General features: G+C 45.8%; 1 protein-coding gene across 9 annotated transcripts in view; it reads right to left on the reverse strand.

Moving 5' to 3' along the window:
- Positions 1–12,304, reverse strand: part of KMT2C (lysine methyltransferase 2C) — a 573,154-nt gene that overhangs the window by 208,101 nt on the left and 352,749 nt on the right. For 8 of the 9 annotated variants that reach the window (XM_063921867.1, XM_063921863.1, XM_063921862.1 and 5 more), the window contains 4 exons: positions 10,614–10,826; positions 7,905–8,033; positions 7,618–7,737; positions 5,740–5,867 (listed from right to left, as the gene is read on the reverse strand). In XM_063921867.1, coding sequence (XP_063777937.1) covers positions 5,740–5,867; positions 7,618–7,737; positions 7,905–8,033; positions 10,614–10,826 — 590 coding nt within the window. The remainder of the gene's footprint in view (positions 1–5,739; positions 5,868–7,617; positions 7,738–7,904; positions 8,034–10,613; positions 10,827–12,304) is intronic. The other variant, XM_063921864.1, reaches the window with a different exon arrangement.

Consider the following 12,304-nt stretch of genomic DNA (forward strand, 5'->3'; position numbering starts at 1 on the left):
CGTAGGCGGCACAAAGGGAGGCTGGATGTGCAGAACCCCTTTCAGAAAAGTCTGAACCTCCGGGAGGGAAGCCAACTGTTTCTGGAAATCTGGACCTCTACGGATGCAAAACTCAGGTCCATATCCACACCTGCTTGCAGGAAGAGGAGAAACCGTCCCAGTTGAAACTCCGCCGTTGGAAACTTCTTGGACTCACACCAATATACATATTTTTTCCAAATGAGATGGCAATGTTTAGACGTTACTCCTTTCCTAGCCTGTATAAGGGTAGGAATAACCTTGTTCGGAATGCCCTTCCGAGCTAATATCTGGCGTTCAACCTCCATGCCGTCAAAACGTAGCCGCAGTAAGTCTTGATAGGCGAACGGCCCCTGCTGCAGCAGGTCCTCCCAAAGAGGAAAAGGCCTCGGCTCTTCTAGCAGTAGATTCAGAAGATCCGCGTACCAAGCCCTTCTTGGCCAGTCCGGAGCAATGAGAATAGCCTGAACTCTTGTTCTCCTTATGAATTTGAGAACTCTTGGAATGAGTGGAAGTGGAGGAAACACGTACACCAACTGGAACACCCACGGAGTCACTAGGGCGTCCACCGCCATGCCTTGCGGGTCCCTCGACCTGGAACAATACTGCCGAAGCTTCTTGTTGAGACGAGAGGTCATCATGTCTATTTGAGGTACACCCCAAAGATCTGTTACCTCCCTGAAAACCTCCGGATGGATATGAAAAACAATAGTGACCACGAACTCATGCGCCAAACGAGCAGCCTGGATATAGTGGTAAAAAGTGTCACCAACACTTCAGAATACAGAAAAAAGGAAAGGGTTACCACACCAATTCACGGGCGCTTCTCAAAGGTTTGTCAAGAGGCTGACTCACATCAAAGTTCTAGTGATGTTATAAGGTTATGACATCACTAGAACTTTGATGTGAGTCAGCCTCTTGACAAATCTTTGAGAACCTCCGGATGGAGATCGTGTCTGCTGAGGAAGTCCGCTTCCCAGTTGTCCACTCCCGGAATGAAGATTGCCGACGGCGCCACCGCGTGCTTTTCCGCCCAGAGTATGATTTTTTTTACCTCTGACATTGCAGCTCTGCTCTTTGTTCCGCCCTGTCGGTTTATGTAAGCCACTGTCGTTACATTGTCCGACTGCACTTGAATGGCTCGATCTCGCAGAAGATGGGCCGCTTGGAGAAGACCATTGTAGACTGCTCTTAGTTCCAGAATGTTTATTGGTAGGCCGGCTTCCAAACTTGACCACCTTCCTTGGAAGATTTCCCCTTGATTGACTGCGCCCCAGCCCCGGAGGACTTGCATCCGTGGTTAGAAAGATCCAGTCCTGAATCCCGAACCTGCGGCCCTCCAGAAGGTGAGGTAATTGTAGCCACCAGAGGAGTGAAATCCTGGCCTTTGGCGACAGACGTATTCTCTGGTTCATGTGTAGATGAGATCCCGACCACTTGTCTAGGAGATCCAGTTGGAAGGGCCGAGCATGAAACCTCCCGTACTACAGAGCCTCGTAAGAGGCCACCATCTTCCCCAGAAGGCGAATGCACTGATGAACCGAAACCCGGGCTGGCTTCAGGACATCCCAGACCATTGTTTGTATCACCAACGCTTTCTCCTCCGGCAGAAACACCCTCTGCACTTCTGTGTCGAGGATCACTCCCAGAAAAGACAACCTTCTGGTCAGCTCCAAATGTGATTTCGGAAGATTCAGGATCCAACTGTGTTCCCTGAGCAGATGAGTCGTGAGAACAATGGACTGTAACAGCTTCTCCTTGGACGATGCCTTTATTAGCAGATCGTCCAGATACGGGATTATACTCACCCCGTGTCTGCGGAGAACCATTATCTCCGCCATCACCTTGGTGAGCACCCTCGATGCCGTGGAGAGGCCAAATGGCAGAGCCTGGAACTGAAAATGACGATCTAACAGTGCGAATCAGAGAAATGCCTGATGCGGCTGCCAAATCGGAATGCGGAGGTACGCATCCTTCATATCCAGGGATACCAGGAATTTCCCCTCCTCCAGACCTGAGATCACCGCCCTCAGAGACTCCATTTTGAATTTGAACTCCCTTAGAAAGGGGTTTAGCGATTTCAAGTTCAAAATGGGCCTGACCAAACCATCCGGTTTCGGTACCACGAAAAGGTTCGAATAGTAACCTTTGTTTTGCAGATAAGGTGGAACTATTACAATGACCTGTGACTCTACATGGATGGCTTCCTGTAGGATAGCCCTGTCTGCCAGCAAAACTGGAAAGCCTGATTTGAAGAATCGGTGAGGTGGGAGATCTTGAAACTCCAGCCTGTACCCCTGGGACACAATATCCTGCACCCAGGGGTCCAGGCCGGACGACACCCATACGTGGCTGAAACGTCTGAGCCTCGCCCACACCGGCTCTACCTCCAGGCTGCGTGGTCCACAGTTATGCTGAGGACTTTGATGTACCTGAAGCAGGCGTCTGTTCCTGGGAACCCGCAGCAGCAGGTTTCTTGGATTTTGCCCGACCTCCTCTAAAGAAGGTGTTAGACGACTTGGCCTTTCTTATTTTGGCAGCCCAAAAGGACTGGGATGCAGCTGAAGTAAAAGGTTTCTTCGTAGCAGGCGCAGCTGAGGGAAGAAAAGGTGACTTACACGTGGTTGCCATTGAAGTCCACGCTTCCCCATAGAGAGCCTGACCTGTGTAGGGTAGGGTCTCCACACCTCTCCTGGATTGCACGTCGGCAGACCACTGGCGCAGCCAATGTTCTCTAAGAGCTGAGACAGACATGGAATATATCCCTGCAGCCATCGAACCCAGGTCTTTCATGGATTCCACCAAATAACCTGCAGAATCCTGTATGTTACATAAAAACAATCCAACGTCACTTTTATCCATTGTATCCGAATCTTCAAGTAACGTGCCTGACCACTTTACTATAGCTTTTAGAAATCCATGCACAGGCAATAGTAGGACGTAATATCGCCCCTGAAGCCGTGTATATGGATTTGAGCGGTGTCAATTTTGCTATCAGCCGGTTCCTTTAACGCGGTAGATCCTGGAACAGGTAAAACCACCTTTTTTGAGAGTCTGGAAACCGATGCGTCCACTATGGGTGGGTTTTGCCATTTTTTCCTATCCTCCTCAGGAAAAGGAAAAGCAACCAGAACCTTTCTAGGGATCTGAAATTTTTTCTCCGGGGTTTCCCAGGATTTCTCAAATATAGCGTTTAATTCCTTAGACACAGGGAAGGTTAGCAAGGCTTTCTTATTGTCAGTGAACAGGGGAGGGGTCCTGGGTTGCACACCGGTAATGAGAGGTGCAACCCTGCAGAGACCTTTCAGTCGAATGCATTCAAAGAAAAAGGTGGTCAGTGAAGTAAGCCTCCTCATGTGTTGTTTCAGTAATATTCAACACATCTCTAATGGCCTCAATCATCAACTGCTCCCCTTTTGCAAGAGTTGCCGCTCCCCGCAGCACAACCCCATCACCGTCTGCAGTGTCAGAATCGGTATCCGTGTCATCTTGCGTAATCTGGGCAAAAGCATGTTTTTGAGAGCGTATGTTAGGGGGCCCTGAGGGAACAGAACCGGACCAAACTGCCCTAGAGTTCTGTAAAACCTGAGTTGCAGTCTCATTTTGTGCAACCCTAGTAGAAATCTGAGGAATCATACTTTTAAGAGAGGCTAACCACCTTGCAGGGACCTGCGCTAACACAGTGCAATCCTGATTACATGGAATGGGATTCATCATGAGAGGAATTATCCTCTGCAGCATATGACAGAGTCCCTGGACATAGTTTTATGGAGACAACAAACACTCCACACACACACAGGGAAGGGGCAGACAGAGTCTCCCCCCTAAAAATGCCAAGAGAGACACAGAGATTGGAGCCAACCCCCACACACAGCGCTTCAAGATATAGGGAAACCCCTACCCAGCGCTTACTGTGCACCTTAATAGGTTGCACAGTACAGATATACAGCCTCTCCCCCCCCCCCCCTTCCCTTCTACAACCCCCGGTACCGTACAAGATAGCTGGAGTTAATTTGGAGGGACAGCTCTCCCTGTCAGTGCTTCTGCAGGCAGGAAAATGGCGCTTAACGCTGCTGGGTCTGCTCTGAGCAGCTCTGCCCCCTTTCATGGCGCTGCTTCCCGCTCTTCTGGTGTTTATACTGGCCTGAGGAAATGTGCTGGCAACGATCCTGGGACCATGACAGGCTTGCTGGACAGTGTAGGCGCTGGCTCAGGGCGCCGCACCATGTACTGCTGAGCCCCGGAGCGCTGTTAGTACTGTGCTCCCTACCCTGTTGCTGCCATCTTCACACTGGCTCCTCGCTTGCCAGGGGGGCCAGTGACTAACTCGCCACTGAAGTCTTCTGGCTCTGTAAGGGGGTGGCGGCATGCTGCTGGGGTGAGGATCCCCTGTGGCGGCAAACGTTCGATCCCCTCAGGAGCTCAGTGTCCTGTCAGCGGAGATAGTGGCTCAGACCCCGCAGGGCGGACACTACTCCCCCCCTTAGTCCCTCAAAGCAGGGAGGCTGTTGCCAGCAGCCTCCCTGTGCCTAAACTCTAAATAAAAGAATAAAACTAAAAGAACTCCTATGGAGCTCCCCTAGCTGTGACCAGCTCCTCCGGGCACATTTTCTAAACGGAGTCTGGTAGGAGGGGCATAGAGGGAGGAGCCAGCCCACACTCTCACTCTTAAAGTGCCAGTGGCTCCTAGAGGACCAGTCTATACCCCATGGTACTAACGTGGACCCCAGCATCCTCTTGGACACAAGAGAAAAGATATGTAAGAACACTGGTGTAGACCGTGAATCCACAGTGACACACAAATAGAAATTGCTCACATTAAGTTTTAGGTATAGTAATAGCATAGCAGCATTTGCTCGAAAGTGACGCTGCAAAAGAAACCCATTCAAAAAGGTGAGGGGATTAAATTTTATTTATTTTGTGTATCACTGTCAGAGTAATATATGGGACCAGCAGCTGGCAGGAAGTGCTGATCCTTGTAGTGCCCGTGTTTTTGCACATAGACGGGTATCAAACCAGGATATGTGTGTGTGTTAAAGCATTCGGTCCACAACCCTGCTCTTTACCAGGGTCAGGGCTTAGACCCAGGAATTTGCCAGCTTTCAGACCCAGCAAATTCCCGGCTTGCATATCTTAAAATGGTACAAATAGCAGTTTTTTGTTTTTTAATGGCTGACTGCAGTGTGCTCAGGAACATCCTAAACCTGTCAGCTATCCAGACAAAGCAGCAAACGCCAAACAGATCTGTGCTAAGGGTATATTGCTGTATATAGAATGGATTGCAAACAAAGGGCTAGATGCATCATCGCTTGGAAAGTGATAAAATGGAGAGTGAAAAAGTGGCAGCCAATCAGCTCCTAACTGTCATTTTTCAAACACAGCCTGTAACATGGCAGGTAGGACCTGATTGGCTGGTACTTTTTCACTCTCCATTTTATCACTTTCGAAGCGATGATGCATCTAGCCCTGTGTCTGATACATTGCACTTTATAAGCATTCCAAAAGAATGAGAGGAGAACTCTGGAAATATGAGATTTTAATATATAAAATAGGATAAGTACAGCTCTAACACAAACTTGAATCTTGCTTTTAGTAATACACAAACTTGTCTGTCAATAACATATACACACAGTCACACAACTTATTGCAATTCTAATATACATTGTTCCAATATTTCTATTCCCCTGCAGAAAAGTGCAAGAAAACATATTTGGTAATTACCTGCAAATATGTAGGAAAGGTTTCTTCCAACTTGTTTTTCTTTTTCCGATAACGCTTCTTTATTTTTTCTGGGTTATCAGAGCCAGTGATGCATTCTATGGGAGTTTCTGGCTGCAGTTCATTCCAAACTTTGGTATATATAGACAGCAAATCAGGCAACAGAACAAACACATGGTCAAAGCGCACTCAATTTAAAGCAATATAGAATAAAAACAGAAGATACAGATGTGTCCTCATATAACTAGCCCAATAAGCCATGTAATGCAAGTGAGAGAGATATACTAGATATATATACTCATACAAGTGGTGCATATCATATTACACAGCAGTCTCCTGGTGCAAACTCATTGCATTGAAACTAATGCCCCTTTCACACGTGAAGCTAAATGCAGTGTTTTTGCATGTGAATGCGCATTAATCTGGTAATACTGCATGTGTGACTGACCCTGCTCTTTCCCACAGTTGGGGCTGAGACCTGGGAATTACTCAGCTTTTAGATTGGGCAAATTCCTGGCAGCATGTTTTAAAAGGCTATAGACACATTTTAAGGTTAAAAAATGGTGTACCAAAAGGGAGCGTTTGGTGCGACTGCAGCAATAATGTATCAGAAAACATCTATAAGATAAAAAAAATTTTCAGGCAACTTATTCTAGACCAGTGGTTCACAACTGTCCTGTCCTCAATAAATCCTGACAGTGCATGTTTTGAAGACTTCTGACTGTGCAAGTAAGTGGGATAATTACTTAGCCAGCACATAAGATTAACTCACCTGTGCATGACTAAAGAAAACCATAAAACATGACCTGATGGAGATTTTTAAGGACAGGAGTTGGGAATCATGGTTTGCTTGTATTGCTTGCTGTGATACCAATTATCCGTAATACGGACTGTTAAACACACATTGTTTTCAGCGACAGGTACCCCCTCCTGCAACCCGGTTAATGCTGGGGCTCTCCCACTGGAGCAGTGCAATAGAAGTTTACCGCTCCACTCACTGCACTGAGAGCCAGCTGTCCCAGTCCCCGAGCGAGCAGCTCTGTTCTCACTTATAGTCCTACAGCCTGGGACAATAGTCCTGGCTGCTGCAACTCTTTAAACCCTACATCACTGCATTGGGGTGGCTCCTTGTAATGTTAGACCTCAGCAGTAAGCACACAACCCTGCAGCACACCAGGGGGTTAACACTCGAAGCGGCCGCGAGAGAGAGTCCGGGCCATGGTACAGATGGGTCCATGTTTATCTTGACATTTAATATGATTAACTGAGACTGCTGTATTGTTCTCTCTTATTGTATTGCAGCTGAGAACAATAGATGAAGGGTTTATGTTAATAAACCATGTTGTGCCTAGGCGCAGCAAACTAGCCAAGATAGCCGTGGACCCATCTCTACATCAAAAAAGAGGAAAATAAATAAATTTCACATTTACACCAGGTGCTGGTAATACATTTTCTAAATGGTGCATATTGGTCCCTTTTACAAATAGAGGAACAGCACTAGGGTTACCCCTTCAGTGCCGGGTCGGCCGTTGTCGGCACTTTGGTCGGGTCTCCGACCACAACAAGTAAATACAAGCACATACTATGTAACTTTGTTTAGAGCACTGTTATATGGAACTTCAGAAAGGTATTTAAATTTACAACAATAGAGATACCTCATCATACTGGTAAATGTGTGCTTTACACAGAATTGGTTATGTTTTACTGAACATATATAGTGACATATCCAATTAGCCAAGGGGTTTACCCACCAGGCTATTCATCACCTCGGAACTATTCAATGAGGTCTTGCATACCCTGGCTTCAAGGGGCTCTGGAATTTAATACATAGGGAACCCCACAAATTCCTCATTTTAAGCAATTTGATAAACCTTCACACACCTTCATCTTTACTCAAAAGAAGTTCAGAAACTGAACCAGAAGAATCTTTTCTGGACAGAGACCTCTTTGATTTCCCCTGACCTGTTCGGCTTCTTTGGCGCACCATAAATCCCCCAATACCTGGAAAAAGAGAGATGACTGCTGTTATAATTATGTGCCTAACATTGAAATCAATAAACTGCATTTTCTTTGTAATGTAAATCCTTGGCATTTGTATTTCAATAAAACAGTGCAACAGTAACTCAAGACAGGAAACATCTATCTGTTCCAGATCAGTAAGTTCATACCTGGTCTATATGGCTTTCTCTTCCTTTTCTTCATTCCATCCACTACTTCTGCACCCTTAGAGTCATCATAAATAGGTTCTCGATCCGGACTGGAATCGGACTTTACGTCACAGTCCATTAAATCGCCTTCTACAACACACACAATTGTTGTATTTCAGTAATGTGGAATCAACAAAGATCAGCTATTTGTCTGCCGAATACACTAGTGACAACCCTTAAGCAAATGGTTCAGCTCTCACAATGGCTGCCTCCATTATGTGCAGACAGCTTGATCACGTAATGGAGTCTCTACTGAAACGCTTCAATGCAGAGAACATTCTAAATCAGAGGTTCTCAAACTTGGACCTCAGGACCCAAAACAGTTCATGTCTTCCAGGTCTCACAGAACCATTATGTAAAATAATTAATTCTATCTGTGGATATCTTAAAATGTGTCTGAGAGTAATGAATACACCTGTGCACATGCTACAGTAGATGACCTGGCAAATGGGAACTGTTTGGGGATCTTGAGGACCAAGTTTGAGAACCACTTCTCTAAATAGTCAAATGGTCGGCTTCAAAATAGTCACAACACAGCTTCAAGCTCAGTATCTGGCTTTAATGTGCAACCAACCACAAACTAGTTACAAGGGAGCTCCACCAGGCTTGTCTAGCCTGTGTGTCAGCAATACAAAACTGGGATTACTTCTAAAAAAATATATGATCACATCTGTCTTCATATCTAATGATCAACCACATTTTTATATACACTGCTCAAAAAAATAAAGGGAACACTTAAACAACAAAATGTAACTCCAAGTCAATCACACTTCTGTGAAATCAAACTGTCCACTTAGGAAGCAACACTGATTGACAATCAATTTCACATGCTGTTGTGCAAATGGAATAGACAACAGGTGGAAATTATAGGCAATTAGAAATACACCCCCAATAGTTGTTCGGCAGGTGGTGACCACAGACCACTTCTCAGCTCCTATGCTTTCTGGCTGATGTTTTGGTCACTTTTGAAAGCTGGCGGTGCTTTTACTCTAGTGGTAGCATGAGACGGAGTCTACAACCCACACAAGTGGCTCAGGTAGTGCAGCTCATCCAGGATGGCACATCAATGCGAGCTGTGGCAAGAAGGTTTGCTGTGTCTGTCAGCGTAGTGTCCAGAGCATGGAGGCACTACCAGGAGACAGGCCAGTACATCAGGAGACGTGGAGGAGGCCGTAGGAGGGCAACAACCCAGCAGCAGGACCGCTACCTCCGCCTTTGTGCAAGGAGGAACAGGAGGAGCACTGCCAGAGCCCTGCAAAATGACCTCCAGCAAGCCACAAATGTGCATGTGTCTACTCAAACGATCAGAAACAGACTCCATGAGGGTGGTATGAGGGCCCGACGTCCACAGGTGGGGGTTGTGCTTACAGGCCAACACCATGCAGGACGTTTGGCATTTGCCAGAGAATACCAATATTGGCAAATTCACCACTGGCGCCCTGTGCTCTTCACAGATGAAAGCTGGTTCTCACTGAGCACGTGACAGACGTGACAGAGTCTGGAGACGCCAAGGAGAATGTTCTGCTGCCTGCAACATCCTCCAGCATGACCGGTTTGGCAGTGGGTCAATAATGGTGTGGGGTGGCATTTCTTTGGGGGGCCGCACAGCCCTCCATGTGCTCGCCAGAGGTAGCCTGACCGCCATTAGGTACCGAGATGAGATCCTCAGACCCCTTGTGAGACCATATGCTGGTGCGGTTGGCCTTGGGTTCCTCCTTATGCAAGACAATGCTAGACCTCATGTGGCTGGAGTGTGTCAGCAGTTCCTGCAAGACGAAGGCATTGATGCTATGGACTAGCCCGCCCGTTCCCCAGACCTGAATCCAATTGAGCACATCTGGGACATCATGTCTCGCTCCATCCACCAATGCCACGTTGCACCACAGACTGTCCAGGAGTTGGCGGATGCTTTAGTCCAGGTCTAGGAGGAGATCCCTCAGGAGACCATCCGCCACCTCATCAGGAGCATGCCCAGGCATTGTAGGGAGGTCAAACAGGCACGTGGAGGCCACACACACTACTGAGCCTCATTCTGACTTGTTTTAAGGACATTACATCAAGGTTGGATCAGCCTGTAGTGTGTTTTTCCACTTTAATTTTGAGTGCGACTCCAAATCCAGACCTCCATGGGTTAATAAATTTGATTTCCATCGACAATTTGTGTGTGATTTTGTTGTGAGCACATTCAACTATGTAAAGAACAAAGTATTAAATAAGAATATTTCATTCATTCAGATCTAGGATGTGTTATTTTAGTGTTCCCTTTATTTTTTTGAGCAGTGTATATATAGCTCCCGGGGATTGAGGGACCAGCGTTGAGTGTTCAGACGCTGGCCGGCTCCCTCCTCCCGGCTCCCCAGCGAAGCGTGACAGTTCACGCTGCGTCGTCCGCCATCACCTGCCACTGACCGCCAAGACAGACGGGCGTGTCCCACCCCCTCGCTCACGTTGTATGGTTAGTTATGTGTGCGGGGCTGGCAGACACATAGGCAAAAGCCAATCCCAGGTATCCCGTAATTGGCCATTTTTCAATCCAGATACTGGAATTGAAAAAATGGTTCAGGATTGGCCTCCCTAGTGTGTTATCTTAAAAAGTAATTATACAATATTTATACATATGATATAAAATAGTGCAGATGACAAATTTCAAAGTGAGAGAAAAGGCATCACCTCTACTATCATCCATCTCGCCGTCTCTGGAAAGTTCAGATTGTGGGTCTGGAGGTGTTTGGAGCACAGCTACGCTGTTCTGATTGATGATCTTTAATTTCAGCTTTGGTTTTGATCGCCTCTTCCGTGGGACTGTGATTGTTAAGCTTTGCAACTGTGAGAGACCTGACTCTGTCAAACATACTCCATCCTGGGTGAAGGTTTTCAGAATGTCTAAATGAAAAGTAAACCACATCAGGACATTTTTGATATTCTATTGAAATGCCCAACCAGACAGACTAGTATTAAGGAGAAAAAAAGTATAATGTAAAGAAATAAATAAATATTTATTTACAGTATACCCCCTCTCTCTAGAGAGAGAGAGAGAGAGAGAGGGAGAGAGAGAGAGAGAGAGAGGGAGAGAGAGAGAGAAAGAGAAACACTGGGTCCACACACACGTTACTTAAAACACTTGCTGGGGTGCCATCCAATGAAGGGAACCTTTGTGGCCACCAATCCAATAGCAATAAAGTGGGAGCACTCACCAGTCTTCTCTATGCAGGCTTTTAATTAGACCGAATCCTAATAATCCTAACAAACAAAACTGGAGAATCCTTTTGTGGTCACCGCCACTTTTGACACTGCTGGGCCAATTATATGAAAGGCTGTAAGAGAGTGTTCAAGACTGACCCGACCTCTGCTAAGAGGCTACCTGAAAAACCGCTTTTGAGTTTTAGATGGCCATAAAATTTGAAAGACATTTTTATGCAACAAAACAGATTGCCCTCACAACCTTCAACGATGTGGCTAATGCCTAATAAAAATGGGATGTGACCGATGCATAAATTGCACCACATGTAGGAGCATGATGGCTGGCGAATTTTTTCATCATCCACATATTGGCAAAAAATTATACATACGACACAGTGACTTGCGCCTCTGATTGTGTCATATACATATTGATCTGCACATGCTCCTTGATATATATGGGTAAAACCATTCGCCCATTTTGTGAGAGGATGGCTAATCACTGTTTATCTATTAGATCGGCATTGGAGAGTGAGAGCTCCGACAAGCCTTTGCAAAGCAATTCGTTGAAGCCCGTCACTCATTGGCATCGCTTAAATGCATGGTCATAGATAGAGTGGATCCACCCAGGAGAGGTGGGGAATGCGCTAGGATGCCACTGAAATGTGAAGCCGCATGGATTTATCACTTGGATACGATACGACCATGTGGCCTTAAAGATGGAATTCAATATGGAATCTTCTTGGATTAATTACAATCTACTTATGATGACTGTCCATCTATATTATATATTTTTTATTATAACGCTTCTAAAGAAATTTTATTTTTATCCAAGGGGGATTGTGATTATAATAAATGCCATTAGTACTGTATTTTGTGCTGTTTGTGGACACACACCAGATCATTTTTACATTGTTTGAAATGTGCCTATATATCTTTTTAAACAATAAAGTGATAGTATGTCACTTGCTGATATGTATTGTGGGTCATGGTAGGTTTTAGCAATGGATTTACAAATATTATTTGATTATTGGCATTTAACTTAAATGATAACCCCTGTAATGCTGTCCATCACTCCGGACAACTGACCGGTGTGGCGCTCCACATATGGCTATATGTCATATATAAGAACTAAGATCAGCAATAGATTATATGCTGTGAACACTAGAAATACTATTATTGAT

This window comes from Pseudophryne corroboree, chromosome 5, assembly GCF_028390025.1.
Source record: "Pseudophryne corroboree isolate aPseCor3 chromosome 5, aPseCor3.hap2, whole genome shotgun sequence".
Lineage (NCBI taxonomy): Eukaryota > Metazoa > Chordata > Amphibia > Anura > Myobatrachidae > Pseudophryne > Pseudophryne corroboree.